At 50.5% G+C, this 22,225-nt stretch overlaps 1 protein-coding gene across 6 annotated transcripts in view; it reads right to left on the bottom strand.

Annotated features, from left to right (window-relative positions):
* CDH23 (cadherin related 23) overlaps nucleotides 1-22,225 on the bottom strand; it is a 414,161-nt gene that overhangs the window by 17,232 nt on the left and 374,704 nt on the right. For all 6 annotated transcript variants that reach the window (XM_043596561.1, XM_043596567.1, XM_043596564.1 and 3 more), the window contains 10 exons: nucleotides 13,888-14,109; nucleotides 13,456-13,575; nucleotides 12,635-12,815; nucleotides 9,320-9,453; nucleotides 8,565-8,774; nucleotides 7,919-8,026; nucleotides 6,361-6,463; nucleotides 4,887-5,012; nucleotides 4,359-4,562; nucleotides 2,127-2,585 (listed from right to left, as the gene is read on the bottom strand). In XM_043596561.1, coding sequence (XP_043452496.1) covers nucleotides 2,127-2,585; nucleotides 4,359-4,562; nucleotides 4,887-5,012; nucleotides 6,361-6,463; nucleotides 7,919-8,026; nucleotides 8,565-8,774; nucleotides 9,320-9,453; nucleotides 12,635-12,815; nucleotides 13,456-13,575; nucleotides 13,888-14,109 — 1,867 coding nt within the window. The remainder of the gene's footprint in view (nucleotides 1-2,126; nucleotides 2,586-4,358; nucleotides 4,563-4,886; nucleotides 5,013-6,360; nucleotides 6,464-7,918; nucleotides 8,027-8,564; nucleotides 8,775-9,319; nucleotides 9,454-12,634; nucleotides 12,816-13,455; nucleotides 13,576-13,887; nucleotides 14,110-22,225) is intronic.

Genomic DNA, 22,225 nt, shown 5'->3' with positions numbered 1-22,225 from the left:
CCCAGCCATGGGGTGGTCACTTACCCTGGGCCGCTGCCTCCTCCTCCTCCTCCTCTTCCTACTCTCGCTCCCCGTCCCCGAGGTTGGGGAGCGAGGATGGGGAGAGGGTGGCTGCATTCAGTCTGCAAAGGCTGGGCCACGGCCTGGGCCCCACAGGATGGGAAGGGTGGTAGGGGTGTGGTATGGAGGAAGGCAATGGGGTGAAGCAGAGATGAGGTGGGAAGTGACAGAGAAACAGAGCTCAAACCTGCAGGCCTGCCAGCCATGAGGAAGAGAGAAGAGGGTTAACATCAGTTAGTTCAGGGTGCAGAGGGGATGGAGTAGAGCAGGGCATGGGGAACGGTAGGGTTCAGAGCAGACCAGGGCAGGAGGTTTGAGAGGGAAGGGAGTGGAAGGGAAGAGGCAGGGGGAAGGAAGCCAGGAGCAAGTGGGAGCCCCATTGGATAGAAGCACTCAGGGGACTGAGGCTCTGGCAAGAAGAAAGGGGAGGGAAGGTAAGCAGGTGAGGTAGGGAAGTCATGAGGAAGAGGGGGCAGAGAAGACACTGGAAAGAAAAATAGAGAAAAGAGAATCAGTCATAGGGAGGGAGAACAGAGAAAAGTGGTAGTAGAGGCATCAGTGGAACATAAGGTGGAGCAGGGTGCAGGGCAGCTTTCCATGGTCCTAACCAACTACTGTGGGGGGAATTTTGCTAACCTGGGACACGGCTAACCTGTCTAAATTCTCCTAGTGCTCATGGTTTTCCTGTCTTCTTTTTAACTCTGGGCCTCAGATGCATATTGAGTGAATCATACTCTTTGGTTCACTGCACCCTGTGGTCATTGATACCACTCTTGTTTTATGTATGTATCTATTCCCTTTTATTCCCACAACCCTCTCCCTCTTTCTCCCCTTGGCCGATCACTGTAATGGACTGAAGTATATTTTTCACTTGAAAGCATTCCTGAAAATCATATATTGTGTTTGTGTATTTTACATTTACACAAATGGGATTGTGGTATATATATCCCATTCTAAGGTCTACGCACACTTCTCTGTGAATGTAATCTACTGCTTCTGATTGCTGCATGGTATTCATGGTGTACACTCACCATGTTTTACTCTCCAATCTCCTAGGGATAGATGCCCAGGTGGCCTCCAACTCCCACCACCAATAACATGGCAGGAAACATGACATATAGTCCTGTTACTGACCTGAGAATGTCCTTGGGACACATACCCAGGGAACAGAATTGTTGGGTCATGGGGCATGAGTGTACTTTGTGCTAGATTGCTGTCTAGATGGTGAAAGTGGTCTAGACTCCAATAGTAGTATACGAGTGTTCTGATGTCCCCATATTGTCACCAATACTCAACACTGTCCAGCATCCTAATATCTGCTAATTACATATGGAAAACTGTTATCTCACTGCTGTTTTACTGTGCGTTTCTCTGAATAACAATGATTTTTAGCATTTTGTCATAGCCATATTAGTTTTCTGTCACTCTTCTGGGCCTTCCAAGAAGTGTAGTTGTAGGGGTCCCATGTCCCCTTCCTAACTCCCTGGAGTAGCAAAACCATGAAACTTTTGGGGAAATGGGAAAACCATCAAAGTTACAATAATCTGCATAGATCGTGAAATATAAACCACATTTCTCCTTGTTTTGTGATAGTGTAAGAAAATCATCAAGGGTATATATAAAATTTACAGTGGCCTAAATGACTAGCATACATATGAAGAAAGTGTTCAACCACCTGGGTATTAAAAAATACACATTAAAACAAGGTATGATTTTCCTATACAACTACAAATGTGAAAACTTAACAGTGTTTATTTAGTACTGGCAAGAGTGTGGTGAGGTGGGCGTTCTCGTGGAACGCTGGTAGAGTGAGGGAATCTGGAAGGCGAGATGGAGCTGGTCCAAGGAGAAGGAGGAGGAGAGGAGAGAGGGAAGGAGCCAGGGAAGGGAGGAAAAAGAGAGGGAACAATGTGGTGTGGGGGTAGGGGAAGAGAGTAGGAGGAGCAGCTGAGGGAAGGGGAGGAGCAGAGAGGGAACAGAAAGAAGGGAGCATCGGGAAGAAAGCAGAGGGCAAGGAGACGGGCAGGGAGTCAGGGGTGGGGTGGGAGGGGAGCAGGCCCTTGTACCTGTGTTGATATTCACAGCAAAGGCATCCTCCTGGTCAGGCACCAGGCGGTCAGTGTCGTCCTTGGCCACGATGCCGATGATGTGGTACTCCAGCTTTGGGTTGAGGTCGCGGTCAATGGCGGTGACGTTGGCAATGACAGTGCCTGGCTCAGCCGACTCCAGCACGCTCACCGTCTGGATGGGGTTGAGGAACTCAGGACGGGAGTCATTGATATCGTCGATAAGGATGGTGATGATGGCCGTGCCTGAGAGAGGAACGGTGCCCCTGTCGGTGGCCACCACTGTCAGCCGGTAGGATTCCTGCTCCTCCCTGTCGATGGTGGCGTTGGCGACACGGATGACCCCAGTGACTGGGTGGATGACGAAGCGGTCCTGAGCCCCAGCTTCTATTCGGTAGATCAGCTCCCCATTGAGGCCACTGTCCCTGTCCGTGGCTGTGGCCTGAAGGACTGAGAATCCTGTGGGGGTGGGTATGGGGAGTGACTGAGCAGAGTGGCTTCTTCCAAAAACCTTATGCCAGATACATTTTTGGTGGTTCCTAAGGGCCCCTCTTGCCACCGTCTTGCCACTGGTTATCTTTTGTATGTTTCCCATGTTTGAAACTTTGTAGGTAAATGGTATCTCATTTTATTTCATAGTCTGTGATTGAGAGATTGAAAAATTTGTAGTAATTTAACGATTAGTTGTATCTTGTGCAAATTGTCTGCCTTTGACCTCTGTCCATTTATCTGTCAATTTGTACAAATTACATAGTTATGGTAACTGGTGACAGATACCTTTTTCTCAGTTTGTTGTCTCCCTTTCAATATTGGTTGTTATTATTTGGTGTAAAGAAATTTAGTTTGGTATGCATCAAACTATAATAGTTTTCCTTTTTTAAGATTTGTTTCTCGTACGCTTAGAACCTCTTCGTCAGAAATCAGAAAAATATTTACCTAGAGTTTTTCCTTTTATTTGTAAATGCTTTCTACTCTTCTGTATTTTCTATGGAATGTCTTTAGGTTTCATCTCAGTGTCTGATAGAGGGTGAAAATCTACACTAAATATTAACAGATATTTTGTACATTAGGTAGGTCTCACAACTGACTTCACTGTGCCCCCCACCCTTGTTTTAAAATATTTGATTTTTAAGTAATCTCTACACCCAGTGTGGGGCTTGAACTCACAACCCTGAGATCAAGAGTTGCATGCTCCACCCACTGAGCCAGCCAGGAGCCTTTCATTGTTTCCTTTATTACATAATATTACCTTCTTTAATTGACCAGTATCTGTTTCTGGGTTACTCCGTCCCAGAGTCTTGTATCATGTGGTTTAAAAAAATTTTTTTTTTAAGTTTATTTATTTATTTAGAGAGAGAGCATCAACAGGGGAGGGGTAGAGAGCAGGAGAGAGAGAGAGAGAGAGAGAGAGAGAGAGAGAGAGAGAGAGACTCCCAAGCAAGTTCTGCATTGTTAGCACGGAGCCTGATGCGGGGCTCGAACCCGTGAACCCTGAGATCATGACCTGAGTGGAAATCAAGAGTCTGATGCTTAACCGAGGGAGCCACCCAGGCGCCCCTCATATATGGTTTTTAAAAACCTCAGTTTTGTAATACGTAATAATATCTGGTAAGGCAAATCTGTCTTATTTATACTTCTATCTCAAAATGTTCTTATTCTTCCAGATGACCTTTAGAATCAAATATAACCTCCAAACCATATTTGATTTTGCTGGGAATCACATTAATCCTATTTTGACTTTAAAACAGTCAGTTTTAGGGGCACCTGGGTGGTTCAGTCAGTTAAATGTCCGACTTTGACTCAGGCCATGATCTCGCAGTCTATGAGTTCGAGCCCCGTGCTGACAGCTCAGAGCCTGGAGCCTGCTTCGGATTCCGTGTCTCCCTCTCTCTCTGCCCCTCCCCTTTGTGCGCTTGCTCTCTCTCTCTCTCTCTCTCTCTCAAAAAATAAATAAACGTTAAAAAGAATTTAAAACAGTTTTTCCATCCAGGAACACAGATGGAACATATCTTAATAATCTCATTTTACAGATAAACACTGTGTCAGAGCAGAGAATTAAGCGTGGCTTGGTTTTTTCTGACTCCCTCTCCAGTGCTCTCTCCAACCCCCTACTGCCCCTCTGTCTTCCCACTGCAGGTGAATTCTGCCTCCAACCTGTGGGGCTCTGATCTCCAAGGACCACTAAGCAGCTCCTGCCTGGGGCCTGGGGCCCGGGGCCTGTCCCTTGCTTACCTGGTGGACAGTTCTCCAGCAGGTGGACTGTGAGGGTGGGATGGCTAAAGGTGGGCCAGTTGTCATTGTCATCCAGTATGGTGACCAGCAGATCGGCTGTGCCATTGAGTAGCCCAATGTCCTCAGCCAGCAGCAGCAGCTCCAGGACCGGGGGTGAGAAGGCTTCCCGGTCAATGATAACACCTGACCTCACCGTCACCACGCCTGGTGCCCGACGCCACCAGCCGGGAGACACAAAGGACAAGGGGTACGGTGGGGAGACAGGGCAAGAACCAACCGGGAGGGGACAGAGAAAGACAGGGGCATGGTAGGGGAGAGAGAGGAGAGAGGGGCAGAGAAGGCGACACAGTGACTTTCTTCCCCAAAGGCTTAACAACCAGTGGAATGGAGGTTGTGAGGAATGGGGTCTCCATGGGGAGCCTGGGTGTCACTGAGAAGGGAGGCCCTAGGTCTAGCAGTGGGTCACTCCCACCCCAGCAGAAAGACTTGGAGCCCGGCTCAGAGTGCTGGGGTGGCACAAGGCCTCACCCGTGCTGTTGTCGATGTCGAAGAGGCCACCCTGGGAGCCCAGCAGCTGGTAGGTCACCACGGCGTAGACGTCCAGGTCCGCGTCCAGGGCCAGGATGGGCCCATTGAGCACCGTGAGGGGGGTCCCTGGGCCAGGGGGAGAGGGGTCACCGCAGGGCCAGTCTGGCCCCCGCCCTCCCCCTCCCCCGCCCGTGCCCCCGTGAGCCATGGCTGACGATGGATGAGAGGGAGGGAGGTGAGGTGGACGGGGTGGGGGAAGCCCTGGGCCGGGCTGCGGCAGCCTTGGCAGACTGACGCAGATGCCTGGGGAGCAGCCTCAAAGCCCTGCTGGGGAGAAAACACAACAGCGGTGAGCAAGCCCCTCCGGCCCGCCCGGAGCGCGCCTGCCTTCCCAGCAGCCTTTGAGGGTCGCTCCGTGGGAGGGTCGGGGGCTCCCTGAGCGTGTGGGCCCTGTCTAGCTATGCGCTTCCAGCCCAGTCTGTCCATACATGTGTACAAGACGCTCCCTATAGGCGTCTGGTTGTACCCGGCTAGGCACACCCACGAGCGTGCAGGACTTCGTGTTCACGGTCATGAGCACACATGTGCACTGAGCAGGAGCGCTGGCAGGCCCGGGATCCCCCCTGGTTGGGCACCTGTCTGCCTCTGCAAGCGGGCACATTTGCACACGGAATACACTGTGTAGGCCCCTACCCATGTACCTAGGTGTGTGTGTGCACATGAGCAAGCCCACACGTGTGCCCGGACACAGGCATGTACTGGCACACACATGTGTAAGCGGGTACACAGGCAAGATTAAGAAACAGAGTGGGGACGCCTAGCTGGAGACAGGAACGTCCTACGTAGCTCACCTCTTTCTGATTTAGGACCTAAGCTTTCGGGTCTGGGGAGGCTGGAGGCGGAGTAAGGGGCCCTCCCCGGGGACACAGTGAAAAGGAGATTCTATCCCTCTGAAGGGAGGCGGGGCTGCTCGGTGTACTTGTGTGGGGAGAGGGCTAGGCTGGCCTACCCAGGGCCGCTTGGTCCCCCTCCTCTGATTCCAGGTGCTCCCTGAGCTTCCAGAAGCTTCTAAGATGCCCTGGGCTCCTGGGGTGAGGGAGCAGGGAGGGGTGAGCAAAGCCCCTCCTGGGTGGTCTTCACACCTTAATTGCCCCTCTTGGGGGTGGTTATGGGGCTGCTTTCAGACTCCTCTGGGGACCAATGACCACAGGTGTCTTTTTCCAAGCAGACCTATGGCCTCTTCGGTTGGTCCTCAAAAGGTGTGGCAACCGGGGGCCCACCAGCCCCTCAGGGCTGTGCCCCTTCCTCCCTCCATACGCTTGTGCACCTGCTGGGACTGTGTTCAGCCAGGTGGCGAGGCTGCCTCCCCAGCCAGGCTTCAGCGGGGCCCCTATCAAGTGCAAGGGAGGTCCTCAGGCATCTGGGGCCTGGGTGGTGCCTGCAGCAGGAGTTCCCAGGTGGGTCTGGCACCTACCAGCGGGAGAGTTCTCCATCACCTCTGCCTGGTAGGTGCTCTGGGTAAAGAGGGGATGGTTGTCATTCTCGTCTGCCAGAAAGACCAGCAGCAAGTCAAAATCCTGAGGGAGGCACAAAGGGAGGTTAGGTTGTAGGCCACGTTCTAGCAAAATGCTCCAGTTGGACGGGAGCTGAGAGGTGGGGGGGGGGGGGGGGGGGGGGGGAGGGTCAGGGCAGAGAGGTAGATAATTAAAAAGCCTACCAGGTCCAGAGACCTGGGTTCAAGTCCCTGATGTGCTAGCAGCTCTCTTGGTGCCCCTGGGCAAATCATTTCCCCTATCTGGGCCTCAGTTTTCCAATCTGGCAAACGGGAATCCTGACTCCTTCACAGAGGTATTGTGAACTGAATAGGATGGATGCAAACAACATTTAATCGTGCTCCATCTGCTGGTAAAGGACTTCAGACAGGAAGATGAGTCTTGGCTTTCAGACCCCGCAGACCTGCCTGATGCCCCAGTCTGGGCTCAAACAAACTCTCACCCAGTGCTGTACCTCCTGCCTTTCCAAAACCACAGTATAGTCCTTACTCAGAACCTCTCCATACCCCTGGACGCTATCTCCATTGCACAGCTGAAGAAACGAAGGGCCGGAGGTGGGGCAGCTATTCAGAGCCACGGGGCAAGCTGGTGGCAGAGTGGGGACCAGCCTCACCGCTTCTCAATTCCCACCACTTAATGCTGCTGCTTCCAGGGTGATCCGCCCTCCTACAGCACAGGCAGGGAGGGGGATGAGAGCCCGGGGTGGGGGGGAAGAGGAGGAGGTCGGAAGTGAGAGGAGGGAGGAAGGAAGAAAGGAGAGGAACGCCAGATGAGGGGCCCGTGGCTTATGACCACCTCCAGCCGAATGTCTCCTGGGCTTATACAGATGGGGAACCGGAGGTGCAGAATGAGCAGCGCCTTGACCGAGCCAGGCAGCCAGTCGGAAGCAGAGCTGAGATGAGCCAGACCCAAGGACTCTTGGCCAGGGCTCTGCCCCAGACCTCATGGGCTGGGAAAAGAGGGCAGACTCCTAACCCCAAAGGGACTGCCTTGCGACACCCACCCCCTCCTGGCAAAAAGACCCAACTTTCTTGGCTTTTGAGGGAAAGCCACCTGGAAAATGCAACCCTCTCAGAACCCCAGAGTATGAGCTTCTGAGTGCAGGCCTGTGTGCACACATAGCTGTGGCGTGTGCCCAAGTAGCAGTGGCGTGGGGAGGAAAGAGGACAGCCGGTGTTGAGTGCTGGCCACGTGCGAGCCACTGGGCTGAGGACTGTATAGACACTGGCTCCTTCAAGTCCTTTCCACAACTTTGGGGTAGGGCTGGTCTTCATTTTGCCGAAGAGAAGGAAAAAGGGATACGAGAGGAAATCTACTTGCCAAAGCCACACGCTCAACGGCAGGCACAACAGGGATTTGAACCCAGCACTCGCTTACTCTAAAACCTGTGCATCTGATCCCCAGGCATAGTGCCTGCCACCTCCAGCGTGCAGTCCCACTCCCCGCACCCCCCCCCCCCCCCGTGTCCTCTGGCCTCACCCTCCTGGCTATGCGTGGGTTCTCCGGGTTGTCCTTCACGGAAACGGTCAGCTTGTACTCGGGGATCCGCTCACGGTCCAGTGGCCGGTTCACGGTGATGACCCCTGTCTGGGATGTGGACGGCTGGTGAGCTGAGCAGTGCCCCGTCCCCCACTTTGGGCTCTGGTCCACACTGCTTCACCCGCGGCTCTAGGAATAGCTGTGAATTCTCTCCCTAAATCGCCAGAGATACGGTCTAGAAGGCCATAACGGGCTGGCAGGGTCTTGCCAGAGCAAAAGAGTGATTCCCCGATGCCCAGGTCTTGCTGTCTCAAAGGGTGGGTCCCCTGAGGGTCCCGTGGTGTTCAAGCTGGTAGGTAATACTCCAAGAGGACGACGGGGACTTGCTGGTGCATCTTGGTAATGAACCAAGAGGAACTCAGGCTCTGGCTCCATCTCTGCACATGATAAGCCTTGGGGATGACAGGGACCCCAGAGATGGCTTAGCTGGAAATCCAAGATTCCATACCACCCAGAGACGCCCACGTCCCAGCAGAGGGCAGAAGCCTGGGGAGGAGATTGAACCAGGAGGAGCCCAGATAGCGGAGCAGAAAAGCCTCTAGGGCAGGGTCCTCTTTTCCCAGAGGAACCCCGGGGGCCTCCCTACCGTGGCATTGATGGAGAAGGCCCGCTCTCGGTTGCCTGCAGTGATGTTGAAGGTGAGGAGGGCGTTGCACCCGCTGTCAGCGTCACTGGCCAGGATGTGGGCGACGAAGCTGGAGACGGGGCTATTCTCACTGATGGTGATGTTCATGGGCAGATTCAGCAGCACGGGGTCATTGTCATTGATGTCCAGCACGCGAATCCCCACCAGCATCTGGGGCACGTTGGGGAAGAGGAGGAAGTGGTGCAGGATGAGGAGAAAAGGGGGCATGGCGGGGAGGGAGAAGAGAGAAGGAAGAGAAGGTCATGTTAGACATGGTGGCGGAGGCGGAAGGGATGGGTGAGATGGGGCAGGAGAGTAAGGGCCATGGTAATTGACAAAGGAAAGGTACAGGTGGTCGCGGAGAAGGGAGAAGACGAGGAAAATGGCAATAAAAAAGGCAAGAGGATGAAAGTGAGGATAAGAAGCAAGCAGAATGGGCGAAGGGGCAGAGATGGGGCAGAGGGCCGGGTGGCGATGGCAGAGTGACAGGTGCGGAGGCCGGGCTGTCTGGGTGGGCAGAGCTCTGAATGGCCACGGCCGCCAGGCCCCAGTGAGCCCCAAGAGGCACTGGCAAACCCGGTGGGGGCCCTGAGGGTCTGGACTGGCTCCCGGTCAGCCTGTGGCCTCTGGGTACAGGGTGGGCATTTATAGAAATCTCTATGGACAGTGAAGGGGTCAGTGAGGGGAAGCCAATGGAATGGGGCCCCAAGACTCACCGTGGAGCTAAGTGGAGGCACCCCTCTGTCGCGGGCACAGATGGTCAGGTTGTAAAAGGCAATGGTCTCCCGATCCAGCTCCACGTCCTTCCGGACACGCAGCACCCCCTCCACAGGAGAGATCACAAACTCGCCTGGGTGTTGCCCAAGGGAGGTGGAGTTAGCTGGGAATGGCCAAGAGCTGTGGAAAGCCCAGGCCTCTCCCTCCTTTCTCCAGCGAGCCTTCCTCAGCAGGGGTGGGGGATAGCTGGGCTGGGTCCTCCTGTGCCCCCTGCTTCCGATCCACAGGGAACCTCACTCGGGCTGGCCAGGGCGGGAGCAAGGGGGACAGAGAACGGCTAGGGGTGCAGGTGCTTACGGGCCCGCTTATAGCCCAACGTGCCTGAGAGGCCAGGCTGGTTTCTTTCCCTGGGCCGCGTGCAGGGCAGGGACTGACCCTGAGTAAGAGGGTTGTGTTGAAAAAGTGGGGCCCCTTTCTACACAAGCACCCTCTAACCACCACTGACCCAAATCACTATTGATCAGAAACTGATTAGCGAGGGTCTCGGGTACTTTGTAATGTGCAATGTCTTCCAGATGCCATGTCTCGGAAAACCGGATATTGGGGACTGAAGGAACGCCTTGCTAGGGGTGAGCCACCGAGGCAGGACAGAGCGGGAGGGTCTGAGGGCAGGGAAGCCCCCAGCTGCTCTCCCACAGCCCTGGTATCGAGCCACAGCTGGTGTGCTGTGTGTGGTGTGCAGAACACAGGGTTCTGCCAGGTCTGGGGCCACCCTGTGGCCTCTAGTCAGACCTGACTTCTTTTCTCTGATGTTCTGGAAAACGCTCAGCTGGCCCTTTGGCTTCCGTCCTTATTTTGGCTTGGTTGAGGGGGCAGATGTCTGAGAGGGTCTACAGCAAGAACCTCAGATCCTCAGACTGATGTGGAAGGGACCTCAGAGACCATTGAGTGTCGTTTGGAAAATGAACTGAGAGTCCAGAGATGTGTGACGACTTTTCTAAGCTCCCATAGCAGTTCTCGCCAGAACCAGTATTCAAATCCAGGGCTCTGGGTCTCAGCCCGCTGCATCCTGGGACGGTGGTCTTTCCCGACACCACCATCAGAGTGGATCAGGGCAGGAGGTTTGGGAGGGAGGGGTGAGGACGGAGAGTGGTTGGAGGGGAAGGGCGGAGGGGAGCAGGTGGGAGCCCAGGTGGACAGAAGAAGGGCCGGGAAGGCGATGGAGAAGATGGGCAGAGGTGAGCATGAGGAAGGGGGGCTGCCTCTGTGCCCTCCCCCAGACCTGGGGACAGAGAGAAAGCTACTTCCTTTCACTTTCCCTTTGACACCTGGGGGAAAAGGCCCAGAGCGGGGCACTGACTTGCTCCGGAAACACAGAGCACAGGGGCATGGCGAGGGTGAAGGCCCAAACGCCCAGCCATTCCCTCTCCTTACTCTTTCCACCCAAACTCACCACCCCTGCCTCTCCGACTGCAGTAACAGCCCTCTGTGGCCCACCTGCAGCCTCACAGGCCGCCCCCTCCTAGAGAAGTGGAAACTGGTTGGAGCCGGATTTCCTGAGCCTGATACTCCAAGGGCTCACGAGAACTGGGGATTCCCTTTCTAGGGGTTTCCCAGCCCTGTCTCAGCCCCTTGACCATGTGCGAACAGATGGCCTCCTGCCCGCTCTCCAAAGCCAGCTGCCCTCTTGAAGGAAGGAAAGGGATCCTGAGAACTCGGGGCGGTGGGGGGGGGGGGGGGCAGGTCTAAGGCTCTGGGGGACTGGGCCCAGGCTAGACCTCCATGAGATCAGCTCGAGGAATGAAGATCAGGGAGGTGGGCGGGCCAAGGGTCCCCACACTACAAATTATCCTCAGTGGCTTGGCCCCAGGGAACTTCCTGCCATTCTACTCCTTTCGGAGATAGGGGTTAAAAGCAGAGACTTTCCGGGGCGCCTGGGTGGCTCAGTCGGTTGGGCGTCCGACTTCAGCTCAGGTCATGACCTCACAGTTCGTGAGTTCGAGCCCCGCGTCGGGCTCTGTGCCGACAGCTCGGAGCCTGGAGCCTGCTTCAAAATTCTATGTCTCCCTCTCTCTCTGCTCTCCCCTGCTCATGCTCTGTCTCTCTGTCCTTCAAAAATAAATAAAAACATAAAAAAAAAAAAAAAAAGCAGAGACTTTCCATCTGCATCCTGACTTCACTACTTTGTGCCCTTGGGCATGGTTACTGGGCCCTGCCTCGATGTCCTCATATGGAAAATGGGCCAATAAAGAGGTGCCACTTGCAGGGGTGAGCTGGGGCTAGACAAGGCCGGGTCCCCCTCGTGTGTGCTGAATCCGTGGCAGGTCTTGGTATCATTAGGCGGACGCCGAAAGGAAGGCCAGGCAGTCCTCTGAAGGAAGTGGGGGCTTTCAGGGAGGATGAGGGTGTATGAAGGGTCTGAGGAACGGGCTTGACTGACAGCTGCAGGTCCCACATCCACCTTCAGGTCCTGAATCAGTGATGTTCATTGCCTGTGTCTTCCAACTGGAACGCATGCTCTAGAAGGGCGGGGATTTGGGTCTCTTTTGTACCATACTGTATCCTCAGCACTTGGCATATGATTGGCATATGGTAGGTGCTCAATAAATATTTGTTGCGTGATCAATTAAAAATCAGGATGCTTCACAAAGATTTGGATTTCTAGCTTTTCTTTTGAAAATGGGAAGACCTGGCCTCTCTGGGCCCGTATTTTGACATGGCCACGCTGGCAGGAGCTGAGCTGCAGGCTGTTACAGCCCCCGCTACTCCCTACTGTCTTGCCTAGACCCCTTCTCCCATGTATGTCTCCTGCCCGACACCAGCAGGCATTTAAATTTGGAATTCCTACTCTATGGAAACGAGTGGAAACTGACTTGAAGAACCTCTCTGGCCAGGGCAAGCCCTGCTCTTCACCCCAGGACAACCACTGAGGTAGCTGTGAAGGCTCTTCATGGTAACAAGATGCACAGAAAAATCTGGGTGCTGAATGCATCTAGGGGGTCCTGATGGTTTGGGGCAAGGATATTCGCCCTCCCTCTGTGCTGGAGTTATTTCTCTGGGTATGACACAGGGGCATTTTCTATCTGATTCTCAAAGGGGTCTCTGACCCTCCAAGGCTACCAGTCTCTGTTCCCGGATTTCAGAATGTTCTCACATATCCCGATGAAGAAGGGGTGGGGAGAAGAGTATTTCCACCATCTGATGGGTGGGGGAAACTGAGGCCCAGAGAGAGCAAGGCCACGGCTCCTAAGTGAGGTGGGGGGAGAGGCCCCCAGATTGTGCCGCCCTCCACGCCCGGCTCAGGCCCCACTCACCCAGAGGGTCTCCGCCCACGATGCTGTATTCCACCTGCCCGTTGGGGCCCGAGTCCTGGTCATGGGCCAGGAAGGTCCACACTCGGGGCCCCGGCTGGCCCTCGGTGACGTCAAATGGCCCCTCGTAGTCTCGGGGGAAGGTGGGCACATTGTCATTGATGTCGTTCACGTTCACAAGCACCTGAGATGGTGGATAAACTTAGCTGGGGCTGCATCCCAGCCAGCCCTGTGCTGAGCTCAGTTCTCTCATCTGTGAAATGGGTCTGATAACCCTGTCTCATCGGGTTGATGCCAAAATCCTCAGGGATCGTGGATGGGGGAAGGCCTTTTAAGCTATATCTGTGGATGAGTTACTATCATTGTTAAAGCCTTTATATGGGCTTCATCATCACATTATTAATAGTTACGCTCCAACCTTTATTTATTGCTGCACTGTGGTCATTCCCCATGGTCTCATCTGTCCCTCCCACACCCTGACAGTTTTTATTATCTCCCTTTTATGGAGGAGTGAAGCGAAGCTCAGGGAGGTTAACTGACTTGCCCAGCGTCACACAGCTAGGAAGTGGAGAGCAGGGGTAGGAGCTTCTGTTGGTTTGGCCAGAGTTTGCGCTCTTCCCATGAAGGGGAGGAAGGCAGGTGTCACGATCTGTCTGATAGATGCAGCCACACAGAGAAGTTCAGTAAGATCCTCAGTCACACATCAAGTTCGGCTCGGTTGCCAAGACCAGGATAGGGCTCTTGGATTTTAGGTGTTTCTCCCGGACAATCTTTCTGGGCCCTGTCCTCCCCAAGCTGAGGCTCTGTCCCACCCGCCCACCCACCGTGGTGGTAGAGGTGAGGCGGTGAGATAAGATGGGGCACTGGTCCGTGGCAGTGACCATCAGAGTGTAGCGGCCATGGCTAATCTCATAGTCCAGCTCCTTGGCAGCACTGATGATGCCCTGGGGGGATAAGAGAGGGGACAGGGTGGATCAATGGGTGGTGGATCTGGGGCACCCCAGGGACCAGCTTCTTCATGCGGTCCCCTCAGACCACCCCAGGAGGCATGTTCTGACATCCCGGCCAGGATGGGGAACGCTTGTTGCCATCCCACCCAAGCTTTGCCTCCTTCTGCATTGGATGCCTCCCCCCCCACAAGTTTCCTCCAGACTCCCATCTTTGCTCTGCTCCCATCTCCCATGATGTCACTAAGGTCCCCTCTAACCCCGTTAGCCAGCTGAACCTCCTCCTAAACCCTGCCATCAGCTGCTGACCGTGTGTCTGTCGATACGGAAGGTGTTGATGATGTTGCCTGCGACAATGGCGTAGTTAACTGTGCCATTGGGCCCCTCATCCAGGTCTAGTGCCTGGATGGTGATGAGGCTAGCATTGATTGTGTCTGGGCCCTCGTCCAGTAAGATCTCGTAGTGGGGCTGCTGGAACACAGGTGCATTATCGTTCTCATCCACGATGGTCACGTACACATGAGTGGTGGCCTGTGGAGAAGAATACGGTCAGGTTCCTCGCTCAGTTGGGTAAGATGGTTTGACCAGTGGAGCCAGCTGGATATTCTCCTAGGCTGGGATCACTTAGCGTGATACAATATGGTGAGAGAAAGAGAGAAGGATGAGAGGGTGGAAAGTCACAGGCTGGTAGAGGAGGAAATCACAGAGGCTACCAAAAGCCGAGCTAGGTAACTGTTTAGGTCCAAGATGGCACTTACATTACTGCTCCTTTGTCTATGCCCATGACAGACATCACTAATCAGTTGTGGCACTGCTGAGATGCAACCTCATAATCCTTGTCAGCACAGCGATCTAGTGATTCAAACTGACATATGAGATGAATCCCAGTAACCAATCCCCTAGCCCACAGCTTTGTTGGGGCCAGGGCCTTACTGACCCTGGGCTTCCTGCTAGATCACGAAAGTTAAGAATGTGATGTTCTCAGCCCAATACAATATTAAAATTCACCCACTGTTCACGTAAATGGAAGAGATACCTAATTTCAGCATGTTTAAGAAGGAAGACATTGGGTTTGGGGCAATTAAATTGGCAGAACTTGTTGAACCATGAAAAAGAAAGCTCACAGAATATGACTTCACTGTAAGAACATTTTCTGCAATATGCTGTCCTGTAATTGGCCATTTCTGGCTGATGCTTGGTCTAATAAGACCACACAAAATATCCAGCCAGCTGGAACTCAGTGATCAGCACTCAAGAAACAGAGAGAAATTATTGATGTGGCACTTTACAAGCAGAGTACATAAATGGGAGAAAGAAATTAGCCATGTGCTGGTATTCTCTGTTCCTTGCACTGCCCCCCTTCCTTTTTCTGCTTCCCCACCTGGGAGGATGTTCCCTGTAGACTGTTTCATCTGGGCTCCTTTGCCATGTAGCTTCCAGAGGGGTTTTAGAAACAGGAAGTCCTGGAAAAAGCCAGGAGGAGGGAAGAAAGAGAGGTGAGGGCATTTCTTCCACACTCCTTCCTCTCCTCACTGCAGTTCTGCCAGTGGCTGTGTTTTTCCGGCTGGGTGGCCCTCCTTCCATGGCTCTAGCTCTCCCTGGGCTCATGTCACCTCACCTCCTCTCATTGTCTTTCTGGATGCATGGGTGGTAGCCGCTTCCTGCAGTTGCTGGTCTATGGGTGCTTCACCAGCCCTCTGTACATAGTCCCCCCTTAAACTTGCTTCAGAGGAGCCCTAAGTGTGCCATCTGTTTCCTGCCAGGACCCTAAGACAAACCATAATCAGTGACTAATAGAAGATAATAAGGTTATAATAATGCAAAAATACCTGGGTAAAGAGACTATGACTAGGCCATTGCCAAGGCCAGAGAATAGAAAGCAGGTGATACAAAAAGCTGGATGGAGACAGCTTGTGTACATCTTTTTTTCTGGGGCTTTGAAACCTACCTTGGGTGGAAACCCCTGGAAACCCCTGTGGGGAGACCGACGGAGAGCAGTAGACCTACAGCCGAGAAGATTGTCACTGCCTCTGAGGAGGCAATGGGTCCACTGAGCTGCGGCTATGGATCTGGGAGAGGTGGGGTTCATGTGGTTGCTAAAATTATTTCCCAAGCAGGTAGGGTTGGCAACCTTGAGATAGAGCTCTGTGACCTTGGGCATACCACATCTCCTTTCTGGACTTTTTCTGTTAATAAAGAACCTGATTTTATATCTAAAGTCCCTTCCAGTTCAAGCATTCTGGGGTTCTGGTGTGCTGTCATAAGTCATGTGGAATAAATCCCACTATCAGGGAAGCATTCATCTGGGTCTTAGAGTCTCAGTGAATCTTTTTGTTATTTTTTAAAATTTGTTTTAGAGAGAGAGAGACAGAACGTGAGTGGGGGAGGGGCAGAGGGAGAGGGAGACACAGAATCCGAAGCAGGCCCCAGGCTCTGAGCTGTCAGCACAGAGCCTGACACGGGTCTGGAACTCACGAACTGGGAGATCATGACCTGAGCCGAAGTCAGACGCTTAACTGACTGAACCACCCAGGAGCCCCTATTTTATTTTTATTATTATTATTTTTAAAATTTATTTTTGAGAGAGAGAGAGGGTGAGAGAGACATACAGAGCGTGAATGGGGGAGGGGTAGAGAGAGCGTCAGCTCAGAGGCTGACGCGGGGCTCGAACCCACAAACCGGGAGATAATGACCTGAGCCGAAGTTGGACGTTCAACCAACTGAGCCACCCAGGCACCCCTCGATGAATCTTTATTAAAACAGTAATCACACACAGAGGGGAAATGCATTATTTTAACATTTCTCAAACTTTTCTACCGGAGTGGAGAGGGCACTTGCACTGACTTTGAGGTATACTCTGAAGTGTCTGTCTTAAGAAGGAAATACCTTCAAAGGGGTGCCTGGGTGGCTCAGTCAGTTAAGTGTCCGACTTGGGCTCAGGTCATGATCTCACGGTTTGTGAGTTCGACTGTGCTGACAGCTCAGAGCCTGGAGCCTGCTTCAGATTCTGTGTCTCCCTCTCTCTTTGCCCCTTCTCCACTCACACTCTGTCTCTCTCTCTCAAAAAATAAAATAAAACATTCAAAAAAGAGAAGGAAATACCTTCACAATCTCTCATGTTATCTTTGAAAGCTCATACAGATTTTCAGTCTTCTCCATAATGTGTTTGTGTTAGTTTTCATTAACAATAGTGGTAGGGATTTATGTCCCCAACATAGAAACACCCAAATGTATAAAACAAATATTAACAGGGGCGCCTGGGTGGCTCAGTCGGTTAAGTGTCCGACTTCGGCTCAGGTCATGATCTCACGGTCCGTGAGTTCGAGCCCCGCGTCGGGCTCTGTGCTGACAGCTCAGAGCCTGGAGCCTGCTTCAGATTCTGTCTCCCTCTCTGACCCTCCCCCATTCATGCTGTCTCTCTCTGTCTCAAAAATAAATAAAAATTAAAAAAAACCACAAATATTAACAGACATAAAGGGAGAAATGGGCAGTAATACAATATTAGCAGAAAACTTCAATACCCCACTTACATCAATGGATAGGTCATCCAGACAGAAAATCAATAAAGAAATATTGGCCTTAAACAACATATTAGACCAGATGGACTTAGTAGGTATATACAGAACATTTCATCCCAAAACTACAGAATACCATTCTTATTAAAAGCACATGGAACATTCTCTAGGATAGATCACATGTTAGGCCACAAAACAAGTCTCACTGAATTCAAGAAGACTGAAATCATATCAAGTATTTTTTCTGACCACAGTGGTATGAAACTAGAAATCAAAAGAAGAAAATGTTAAAAAAAACCCACAAATACATAAAGGCTAAGCAAATGTTACCAAACAACCAATGGGTTAAAAAGAAATCAAAGAGAAAATAAATACCTTGAGATGAATGAAAATGGAAACACAACTTTTTAAAATCTAAGGGATAAAGCAAAAACAGTCCTAAGAGGAAAGTTCATAGTGGTACAGATGTACCTCGGAAAACAAGAAAACATCCCAAATAAACAACTGAACTTTATACCTAAAGGGACTAGAAAAAGATCAATCAAAGCCCAAATTTAGTAAGAGGAAGAAACAAAGATCAGAGTGGCGATAAAATGAAGACTAAAAAAACAACAACAGCAAGATCAATGAAACGAAGAAACTAGAAACGTGCAACCTTTCAAGACTGAATCATGAAGTAGAAAATCTGAATAGACCGATTACAAGTAATAAAAATGAATCAGTAATTTTAAAACTCCCTCCAAACAAAAGTCCAGCGCCAGACAGCTTTGCAGGTGAATTCTGCCAAATATTTAAAGAAGTGTTCGTAGTTATCCTTCTCAAATTATCCTAAAAAAATTGAAGAGGAAGGAATGCTTCCAAATTCCTTTTTTGAGGCCAGGAGTACCCTGATATCAAAACCAGGCAAACAGACCATGAGAAAAGAAAATGACAGGCCAATATACCTGATGAACATAGATGCCAAAATCCTCAATTAGCAAACCGGATTCAACAATACATTAAAAGGATCACACACCACAATCAAGTGGCAATTATTCCAGGGATGTAAGAATGGTTCAACATCCACAGATCAATCAACCTGATACACTACATTAGCAAAATGAAGGATAAAAATCATATGAAAACCTCAATAGATGCAAAAAGAGCATCTGACAAAATTTAACATCTATTTATGATGAAAACTCATAACAAGGTTGTATAGAAGGAACATACTTCATCATAATAAAGGCTATATATGACAACCCCACGGCTAATATCAATGGTGAAAAGCTGAAGGCTCTTTTCCTCTAAGGTCAGAAATAAGACAAGGATATCCACTCTTACTGCTTTTATTCAACCTATATTGAAAGTCTTAGCCACAGCAATTAGACAAGAAAAAGAAATAACAGGCATCCAAACTGGGAATGGAGGAAGTAAAACTGTTACTATTTGTAGATGACACGACACTATATAGAGAAAACTCCAAAGACTCTACCAAAAAAACTATTAGAACTGAAAAATATATTCAGAAAAGTCACAGGATACAAAATGAACATACATAAATTGTATACTAATAACAAGTTATCAGAAAGAGAAATTAAGAAAACAATGCCATTTACAATTACATCAAAAAGAATAAAATACATGGGAATAACTTTAACCAAAGTCAAAGACCTGTACTCTGAAAACTTTAAGACTTATGAAGGGAATTGAAGATGACATGAAAAAATGGAAAGACATACCATGCTCATGGATTGTAAGAATTAATATTGTTAAAATGTCTGTACTACCCAAAGCACTCTACAGATTCAATGTGATCCCTATCAAAATACCAAAGGCATTTTTCACAGAACTAGAAGAATCCTAAAACTTGTATGAAACCACAAAGACCCCAAATAGCCAAAGCAATCTTGAGAAAAAAGAACAAAGCTGGAGGTATCATCCCCAAGGTTTCAAACTATACTACAAAGCTATAGTACTCATAATAATGTGGTACTGACATAAAAACAGACACAGAGATCAATAGAATAAAACAGAGAGTCCAGGAAAAAAACCCATGCATATATGGTCAATTAATCTATAACAAAGAAGGCAAGAGTATACAGCGGGGGCAACTGGGTGGCTCAGTTGGTTAAGCTTCTGACTTCAGGTCAGGTCATGATCTCATGGTTGGTGAGTTTTAGCCTTGCATCAGGCTCTGTGCTGACAGTGCAGAGCCTGCTTGGGATTCTCTCTCCCTCTCTCTCTGCCCCTCCCCCACATGCTCACTCACTCGCTCTCTCTCTCAAAATAAATAAATAAACTTTAAAAAAGAATATACAATGGGAAGAAATTTAAAAGGGATTAAAGACTTTAATCCATAAAATACGGCCTGAAACTATAAAATTCCTAGAAGAAAACATAGGCAATGAGCTCTTTGATATAAGAGCAACACTTTTTTTCTTTTTAAAATATGTTTATTTATTTTGAGACAGAAAGAAAGAGAGTGAGAGTGAGGAAGGGGTGGAGAGAGAGGGAGAGAGAGAATCCCGAGCAGGCTCTGTGCTGTCAGTGTGGAGCCTGAGGTGGGGCTCAATCTCATGAACTGTGAGATCATGACCTGAGCAGAAATCAAGAGGCAGCCGCTTAACTGACTGAGTCACCCAGGTGCCTCTCTCTCTCTCTCTCTTTCCTTCTTTCCTTCTTTCCTTCTTTCCTTCTTTCCTTCCTTCCTTCCTTCCTCTCTCTTTCTTTCTTTCTTTCTTTCTTTCCCCTCTCTCTCTTTCTTTTAAATGTTTACTTAGCAATTTTTATTTTTTTTGGCTCAGTCTCTTCGGACAAGGGCAACAAAAGCTAAAATGAACAAACGAGACTATATCAAACTAAAAAGCTTTTCATGCAAACCATCATCAAAACAAAAAGACAACTACCGAATGGGACAAGATAATTGCAAATCATATATCCAGTAAGGGGTTAATATCTAAAATGTACAAAGAACTTACACTACTTAGCAAAACAAATAACCTGATTAAAAAATGGACAGAGGGCCTGCATAGACATTTTTCCAAAGAAGACATACAAATGGCCAACAGGCACATGAAAAGATGCTCAACATCACTCGTCATCAGGGAAATGCAAATCGAAACCACGATGAGATATCACTTCCCACCTGTCAGAGTGGTTAAAATCAAAAGCACAAACAGTAAGTGTTGGTGAGGATATGGAGAGAAAGGAAAGCTTGTGCGCTGTTGGGAATGTAAACTGTGGAAAATGGTATGGAAGTTCCTTTAAAAGTTAAAAATAGAACTACTGTATGATCCAGTAATTGCACTCATGGGTGTTGATCCAAAAAATACAAAAACACAAATTCAAAGGGATCCATGCACTCCTATGTGAGCAGCAGCATTGTTCTACAACGGCCAAATTATGGAAGCAGCCCAAGTGCCCATCAATAGATGAATGGATAGAGAGAGATGGGGTCTATAGACACAATGGAATATTACTCAGCCACAAAAAAGAATGAAATCTTGCCATTGTGAAGACATGGATAGACCTAGAGAATATTATGCTCAGTGAAACATGGTAGAGAAAGAAAATACAGTAGGATTTCATTTATATACAGAATAAAAAAACCGCAAATGAACAAACAAAACAAAACAGCAACAGACTTATAGATACAGGAAACAAACGGCTGGTTACCAGAGCAGCGAGGGGGGGCGGGGGCAGGTGAAACAGGTGAAGGGGATGAAGGGGTACAAACTTCCACTTATAAAATAAATAAGCCATGGGGATGAAAAGTACAGCAGGGGGAACACAGTCGATAATATCCTAACAACGCTGTATGGTGACAGATGGTAACTAGACTTATCATGGGGATCATTCCATAATGTATAAAATACTGAATCACTACGATAGACACTTGAAACGAATACAATATTGTAGGTCCATTAGGTCAATAAAGGGTGTGTGCCTCAAGCAGTTGAGAAAAGGTGACCGTCTAGGGAAGCCACCGTGTTCACTTCTTGGCTCTGCACGGTCCTGGATGCAGCCGCGAGCACATGTCACCGGCCAGGAGCCAGCATGGAGCCCTCCTGAGACCCCCGAGATGCCAGCGGGAGCCCAGGAGTGCCCTCTTGCAGGGAAGGGGCTGCATTCCAGCCTCACTGATGGGAGCGGCAGTGCTGACCTTTCCCACTTCCCCAGGATCCCAGAAGGAGGTCTAGCCATCACGCAGGCTGCAGGGGCTGGGAGAGGGGACTGCCCCATACAGCCCCTTCTCTCTGTGACCGGCCCTGAACCTAGGAGGAAAAGGTGGGTGAGGAGGAAGTCAGTGACCCAAAGGCCCTCTCAGCTGAGTCCTTCCTGCCCTGGCATTGAGGCAACAGTGCTTGAGGTTTCTGGACTGTGCCCACACCTTGGGCAATGCCTCTGTATCTCACTCTGATGCAAGCCCAGGAGGCTCACTAGTGGACCTTGTGGGGGCAGGGGAGTGGAGGACAGTGCCACTGGGCCCTGCTCAGGTGTCCTAGCTCACTGGGGGAGGGGTTTCCCTCCCACTAATCCCAGGCTCTCTTTATCCACCTTCTAGACCCAGGGGCAGCAGGAGTCTGGTCAAGGGCGGTCTGGGTGAGGCCAGGCCAGGGTCTCACCCTTCAGTGACCCCCACCTCACCTCTGTCAGAGGCTGGCCAGGGTGGGAAGAGGGCCCAGGATCTACCTGATTTCAATCGGCTTTCTACCCACTGTGGGTGGAAGAACTCATACTTTGCCAGCAGGAAAGGCCCTGGGCTGTCTCCCCAAGTGGGGTTACAAGGTCAGGATCACGATAAAGGCCCCCATTCTGTCCTGGCAGTCTCTGGGGCTCCCATCTCAGAGGGGGCCTGGGCCAGGGCAGTATCACATAGCAGTAAAAGCATGATGCCTGCCTTCCAGGAGTGAGGACAGAGCTCCCAGAGAGCCTCTGACTAGGATCGGGACACCCACGGGGCACCCAGAATTCCTGGCTACTTCCTAGTTCCTCTACGCTGATTCCCAACCCAGATGGACTCTGGCTGTGCTCTGACCTTCGGCCGGGGGGTCGCGTGAGCTCAAGACTCCTCATGGCTCAGCCAAGCCCCTGGAAGCTTCAGCAAGGCTGGGGTACAATGGAGGCCCTGGTCCCCCACGGCTCACAGT

The sequence above is a fragment of the Prionailurus bengalensis genome, chromosome D2 (assembly GCF_016509475.1).
Source record: "Prionailurus bengalensis isolate Pbe53 chromosome D2, Fcat_Pben_1.1_paternal_pri, whole genome shotgun sequence".
Lineage (NCBI taxonomy): Eukaryota > Metazoa > Chordata > Mammalia > Carnivora > Felidae > Prionailurus > Prionailurus bengalensis.
The sequence above is the reverse complement of the archived record's forward strand: the minus strand, read 5'-3'. Positions and strand labels throughout refer to the sequence as shown.